The sequence below is a fragment of the Calonectris borealis genome, chromosome 6 (genome assembly GCF_964195595.1).
Source record: "Calonectris borealis chromosome 6, bCalBor7.hap1.2, whole genome shotgun sequence".
Lineage (NCBI taxonomy): Eukaryota > Metazoa > Chordata > Aves > Procellariiformes > Procellariidae > Calonectris > Calonectris borealis.
In genome coordinates this window covers 13363334-13370733 of record NC_134317.1, presented here as the reverse complement: position 1 = coordinate 13370733, position 7400 = coordinate 13363334, and the positions used below count along the sequence as shown (strand labels likewise).

At 48.0% G+C, this 7400-nt stretch overlaps 1 protein-coding gene across 1 annotated transcript in view; it reads right to left on the bottom strand.

Annotated features, from left to right (window-relative positions):
* Positions 1–6027: 6027 nt before the first annotated feature.
* The window catches only part of HSPBAP1 (HSPB1 associated protein 1), a 37880-nt gene continuing 36507 nt past the window's right edge, over positions 6028–7400 (bottom strand). The window contains exons 7-8 of the mRNA XM_075152868.1: positions 6840–6950; positions 6028–6630 (exon numbers count right to left, since the gene is read on the bottom strand). Coding sequence (XP_075008969.1) covers positions 6073–6630; positions 6840–6950 — 669 coding nt within the window. The 3' untranslated portion in view covers positions 6028–6072. The remainder of the gene's footprint in view (positions 6631–6839; positions 6951–7400) is intronic.

Genomic DNA, 7400 nt, shown 5'->3' with positions numbered 1-7400 from the left:
CTCCTTGTAACTTATGAGGCTGTTCGTCTGGGGATGGCAGTAAGTTGTATTATGGCCCCGCTTGCTCTGCCTTCTATTTACACAACACCACTTTTCATTTTAATGGTGGTTTTTCAGCCGGCTTTGTTAGGGCTGCTGCTAATTGGAGTGGATTCATGTGCCCTGCCAGGGCGGGACAAGGCTGGTGCTGGTTAAATGGGAAGGGTGAGTTTTACTGCCTGGTCCTTTGAACGGGCATCGCGTCCCTGCGGGGAGCAGGAGGAGGGGGCATGGCAGGGGTGAGAGAGGAATTTAGGAACAAATTTAACCCTCTGGCTGCCATGGAAGCTCAGAGGTGCCCTCCCCACGGCGGTGACGGGGCAGAGAGTGGCTCCACGCAAGTCAAATAGTCCCCAGGGAGATGAAAACCCTTTTTGTGAGCGACCTTCCTGACCTGGGAAGACGCGGGCCCACCTCTTTTGCTGGGAAATTGGGTTTAAAAGTTCTTTGGTGCTTGAAGTGCTGGCTTCAGACCTTCATGAAGTGGTTTTCGTGGGTCACCACAAGGAATCAGAACTTGTTGCTGGGACAATCTCACCAGAGCTTTGGAAGGAGCAAAGTTTGCACCTTCAAAACCTAGAGCTAGATTTTACTGAGAAACTGTAACACGTGCTGAGCAGGGAGCTAGCCGTGTCTTTTCTATCACACTGCCCCTGTAAATAGGTAAGCAATAACACAAGGACCAGGACAGCTGTAACGCACGTGAGATTTGGCTGCAAAGCAATGCTTCTGGCTTGTGGGACACTTCTACCTGCTGCAGGTCCTTCAGCACAGGCGCCCTGGCAGGTCAGAGAGCTCCTGGGTTTCTGCCTGTGTTCCCAGGGCCTCTGGGAGACTTTCACAAAAATCCTCCCCCCATCCCTACCTGCAGCACCTGCCACCCCTCGTCCCCACTGCCCTACGGTTCTCCCCAGAGCCCTGGATGCTGCGGTCCTGTCAAGCTGACTGTCCCAAGGTGACCAGAACTTCTAGCTCCCAGTCACTTCGTTAAGACGGACAAACCCCACCAATTAGATGGAGAAATAAATGTCTAGCAGAGCATTCACTTGGGATGTCTCCAAAAACACAGCTCCGAAATGTGTGGCTCTTTAGGCAGAGGTGCCATCATCCCACTGCCCCTTCAGCTGATGTGGCAACATCTGTCCCCATCTCGCTATGGGATCAGACCCCTTTGCCCGGAGGACAGAAAAGCACGGTGCAGAAGAGCTGGGCTCCTTTTCCTCACCCATTCAGGTGAACCGGGTGGTAAAAGCAAGCCACCCATTTGCAATGGTCTTCCTCCATCAGCCACTGGTGTAGTAACACCAGAAATGTCAGGAGACTCCCCCAAGGAGGAAGCCTGCCCATGCCGTACAACCAAACAGTTCACATTTGTAGCCAAGAAACACAGCAAGGAGCTTGCTAATTGGCAAAAGTACTGATTTGTAGGACTGCCTTTATTTTAAAAGGCAATTAGCACTGCAGAAGGATTCTCTCTGCCTCTTCAATATGCCATGTTTGTTAGTTAAAACTTCAATTTATGATAAATGCTATATCGTAACATATGTCACGGCTCTACAATTGAGTTGCCCTGTGGCATCAAGCAACCAGGGCCAGAGCAGGAGTCCTGAGAGATATGAACGTGGGGGGAAATAGTGCTGTGAAATAAAATGGTACCCGCTGAAATGTAGTGGGGAGGTTTTCAGTGAAAGACTGAAACTCTGGAAGACGTAATTATTTGGGGTTTTCCCTTCCTGCTCTCTTGAGAGGTGGGACTTTTTGATTTGGATGTGGTTGTTTTTCTTGGCAGACAAGCGAAGTGCAAATCCCCTCAGGTGAGGGCTGTGCTCAGGGACAGAGTAGCAACATCAAACAGCCTAGAGGAGACAAACCAGACCAGTCTGTGAACCACTTTATAAACCCAATTTTGGAGCAGGGAAGACCAGGGTTTCCATCAGGCAATGGGGATGGACGGGACGTGCGTGGGGAGATGAACGCACCGGCCAGCCAGCTGCTTGGACTGGCCCCTGGGCGGGAGCACGGCTTTAACCTCATCACCCAGCCGTGCAGTGACAACCACTTATCGTCACTCAGCTAAAGCAGAGATGACAAGCACCTCACCACTGTCACCACCCTGGCCATGGCTCCAGGCCACCATCTCGGCTGTTGCCATGCCCACTGTTGACAATGAGCAGGAGAATACTCTTTTGGGGGGGAACGAAAGTTTTCTCTTAGTGGTTGTGGAGGGCTAGGCGCTGGGTTCCTGCTCTTTGTCGAGCCAGGCTGTCACCAGAGAGGTCAGAAATCATTTATTTTTAACACTATGAATATGTAGAAACTTGTCCGAGCTTCTCCACCCAGTGGCCATGAATTTAGAAATGGTGTCGAAATCACAGCGCTCGGTATCCTGCGGATCAGGTCAGAGCTATAAATTCCTCTTACTGGTGCGTGAGCCATTTGCCATACGTGACTTTCTGAATTTGTGGTCATTTCTCTCTCTATCCCTGTGTGCCGAGTGTATGACTGACATTTCATATTGCACCTCCGAGACACAAAGCCCTTCTGGTGCTCTTGCCTGGCATCCTAAACAGCCTCGCTCGCTCTCCTCCCCGTCCCCTGTGCTAATGGCTTCTGGCCACAGCCTGGCCCTTAAATCATGGGCTGCACCTGGACAGGCATAAACTGCGACTCTCCCCAGACAGAGGGTATTTGTTTAGAGGGGTGACAACGTGCCTCTAAACACACACGGTTCAGCCTTGTGAGAACGGCTGCTCCTACGCCGAGTCCAAGATGGGTTCTCCGGCACAGGCACCGGAGCCTCTGCCCACGGCGGGCAAGTCCTGTAAAGACCTTCGAAACGTTCAACGAGCCTTTTCAAGGACAGTCATTCTGAATACAAAGGGAGAAAATGTTCAGCATAAATATCGTGGGGGCTATGTTAAAATGATCTGTGCGTTGGGAGGAAAGCTCAAGCTAAGGAAGTTCACATTGTGGCGACTGGGAGGTGGTGTTGCCGTCCTCCTCCTCCACTTTACTGCCTGTGCTTTTCCTCCCCTGCCTATATCTGTTCTAGATATAAAAGCTTTTTTGTTGCAGGACTATTTTTGCTCAGTGAATTAAAATGAAGCATTTGCAACCCCTCCTTACCATTGCAACTGCTCCCAGCAGCAGTGACCCCTGACCGGTCCCAGCCCCCCTGGCCAGCCTGGGAAGGAGACAAGAGCGGCGGCAGGACGGCAGCGGGCTGGCACTGAAGCACAGCTCCGCTGAGATGCCCCCATCTATGGAAACGGGGCTGCCGTATTCTACACATCTGCTCCCTCGGAGCCTGGTGAATCACTAAAGGCAGCAGATGTGACGAAGATGTTTCCTAACTAATTTTTAATCCTTTTGGCACAGCAGTGCCAACACACAAACAGGAACTGTATCAATGGGACTGTTTATTAAATTCTGGTCTTGTCGCAGTGGTGCAACCCCATTGAGGCAGTTTGGTGTTTTAACATAAAACAAGAAAAGTGGATTTTCTCAGCTGCCGCTGAGAATCGCATCTTGCCTGCAGGTTGCTGCTGAAAATGATACATAGCTGTCATCAGGGTCTGAGCCCAGCCGCGAGGGTGGAGCAGGACATTTGAAACCGCACGCTTCTGGGTCAAAGACAGAGCTGGTATGGCCCCTACCGCTAACTCGCAGTCACTTTCAAAGCCAAGGGCTCCAGCAAACTACGCGTACCACTTTGTTTCGTCTTTCCTTCCCAGCCAGCCAGAGGAATGAGAGCTAAATCCTGCCCCATACAGTAGCTGAAGTAACCGCACCCAGAAGGGCCCATCAGGATAAGATTTCTGTGCTTGTTAAATGTGAACCTTTGAGCCTTTTCAATTTAATCCTTTTCCAAGTGTGTTAGGTGGGGTTTTTTTAGGGGGGGAGGTTAAATGGCAAGGTTTCCTGGATTTCTGACCTGTTGGCGCACAGCTGGAGCGCTTATCATCATCCATCAGGGCCCTGCCAACCCACAATCTGTGTAAAAGCAGAAGGAAAGCACCTTTGCCATCACGATTTTTCAATTATAAATTGCTGGAAGGCGGTATTTGTGGAAACAGCACTAGCTTCATGTATTTAGCAGGGAAGAGGCATCAGGCAAAGGAAATATCAGGAAACAGAGGACTGGTGGTACAGGGTTATGAATGTAGAAACGGGTTAATGATAGAAACTGGTTTGTAGGTGCTGGTAGACATGAGCAAAGATAAGCTTTGAAAGCAAAGGCTTCACAGGAGTTGTCCCAGAAGAACCCCTCTGAAGCTATGGCCAGGGCAAACACCATTCCCTGCTGCCACCGCAGACAGAAAGCAGAGGTGAGAGCGTCACAGAAGATCTCGGCAGCTTTCTTTCTTTCTTTTTTTTTTTTTCAAGCCTTCGCCTTCATGCACAGCTTCAGTGTGAACCCACCTCCTTCCCTGCATTTTCAAGTTCCATAACCTTTTAATCAAAGGACCACCTAGCCTTCAAAAACAAATCCAAGGACTACTATACTTTGAAGAAAGGACAGTCTTGTACAGCAACCACTTACAACCAAAAGGTCATTAAATTTTGATTGTTATGGCAAAGTGTATGACAGAGGCTAGAAAGTCATAACTGCTTTGTTCCTTGGAAATAGGGAACTGTGCTCATCTGGCTTTAAATAAATCATAACAGTAACTTCCCGATGGCCCTTTGTCTCCCAGCTTCAACTGTTTCTGAACCAGCTGAAGGCCACTTTCTTGCTGAGGGCTTCTGTCTCACTCCCTCCTAGAGCTTTGTGACAAAACTTGCGCTATTTTGTGGAAGGAAGTAGATGCATTAGTGAGTGCAGTACCTTTTGGTTGAAGTTAGGTTTATTTGAAATTGCTATTTCTAAAGTGGTCAACTGGTCACTTATTGACCATTTTACTTTAAACGTGGTCAAGCGCTGCAGTCCGCAGTAAGTCAGTCTACCTTCTCCCGCTCTTAGTGCCCCTCTGCTACACAACCACCTCCCGAGTCTATCGTCAAGCCACGCTTGTTTCACTAGCGATGCTACCCTGCATCTTCCCAGCCCTGGGAAGCGCAACGTTGAAGGACAGCACAGAAGTGCTTTTTCAGCCCCCCAGCCGCTGACCAGCTTTGGCAGTGGAGGGGTGTGAGCAAGTGCAGGCTTCAGTGTCTCTGGTATGCCTCTTAAGGACTTAAGTTGCCCACCCTGAGGCCCAGAGCGCTAATATTTCTGCTGGGATGAGTCTTCCTCTGGGAAGGTGCAAACTTCAATCCCCATGCCTGTGCGGATGAATCAAGTCTATTACTTGAACGTAGACACGGATCAAACGCATCTAGCTTCAAGTCTGCTTTCCAATTCTGACCCCAGCTGTGCAGCATGAAGTGCTGCCGTACCTCTTCAACACGGCTAAGCCCCGGTCGTTCCTGGTGACTGCTGCTCGCGGGATTCACTGTTGTGGTGAGGGATGCCTTGAGACCAGAGCTGGTTTGCCTGGTACCTGGGGCAGTGAGGGTGCTCAGGCTGAAGCTGTCAGTCAGTACAGTTAGGCTGCTCCAGTTTAAAAGGGAGAAGGAGAAAAAAACCCAAACAAACCAAAAAAACCAAGAAACCCCCGCAAAAACATGACACACCCCCTTCTGGCATTTTAGGTCTAGCAAACAATCCAGGAGGAATTGCAGCCCATGCTGTTACCACCTGAAATGCAGAGCTTGCTTGTTTCTGCACAGCTGTCCCCAGCTGATGCTCCAAGAAACAGAACATTTTAAAGATCCCATCCACACAACAAGGTGGGATTATAACTGTGTATGCTCTGTTTTGTTCGTAACACCGAGGAGCTCTCTGACTACACATACCTTCCTTTTCCCAGCCATCATTAACCAGTTACTCTTCTTTCAGCTCAACTTCAATCTGCTACTTAACCATTAACTGTGTCTGTCTGTACCTAAAAATTATTTGAAATGAAACATTCAATTATTACTGAGCTTAAACACGCAGAACAAGGCTGCCATTTGATTTCTTTATTTCAGAAACGATAAAGCACTCCAGCACTAAACTCTTGTTCTCTCCAGCAGCAGCTGAGCCACTAAACTGATGACATGCGGATTAACCAAACAGTCTAGCAAATCATTGGTAGAAAGGGCTGTTTGTGAGGCATTTGGACTGCCGTCTGAATCCATTTGATGTGCAGGTGTTTCACAGTCACTACTCATTACCAACTGCTTCCTGGTGCAGTGTAATTTTCCAAAATGTCCTCCTTCATTTTCATGGAGAAGATCTCTACCATCACTTTCAACTGCCACCGCTCCCATCGAGCTTGTTTCTTGAGACTGTGGTAAAACTTGAATAAGATGAGGCCCAAAAGGTACTTTCTGCAACTTTTCTGCTTTAAATGTTGAAAAGCCAAATTCATGGGTTAGTAATCTGCAGCCCTCTGGTTCACAGCCAACTTCCCTTTTCTTCCTCTTGCACGAGGTGCTTGTCCTTTGCTCTGCGCCAGTGCTGCCGGGACGTGCCTGCTCTGACACACTTGCCTTTTGATGCTCGAAATATGCAGACACTGCTTTATTCAGGTACTGAAGATTGATTTCATGGGATGTTGCCTCAACCTAAGAAAACACCCAGGATACACTCAGTTAAAAGGAAATATGTTTCAATTCAGTGTTGCATGATTATCTTCCATGAATTACTTTTGCTACAGGCAGGGAAGGAATTTTAAATTCTTTTTCTCAGGCAGCAAAAAGACTCAGGGGGAGCTAAGCAAAATGTCAGTAATTCTCTATTATCACTGCTATAACGGGAGCAAGAGAGGGCTTACCTCTGTGGGATTTAGCCAGAGATCTCCATCACTGGGATTTTCTGCTGTTTTTATGGCACATACCAGCATTCGAGTTATTGCTTCTTCTACACGGGCTTCATGATCTGCATCCTGCCTCAAGGGAAGAGAAAGTGTTTGGAGATAGGTTGGCACTTCGGTCTCTGCAGAAACGGGCAAGTTCTTGGGAAGAACTAAATGGATGGCCTTAGTCTGAAAGCCATACTCATGTATGCGAACTCAGTGCAAGGCTTCAGACTTCCGATGCTCCTACATATGCGTACAGCCCCGACATGAGTAACAGCACAGGGTTTGGTGTGACTACTCATCTGAATAAGGATTTGCAAAAAATAATTTGTGTGTGTGTGTATGTAATTTTTTTCCTTACTAGTGTTCTCTTAATTGAATCTGGTGCTTGAAATTACAATGCAATGTTAGCATTTAATTAATGTATGCATTTACATAGCTCTTTAGGACTAGAAGGACCATGAAAGTACATACCAAATTTTATATATCTACACATTATGTCTAATTTAAGTATTTAAAACACACAGGATGTTACAG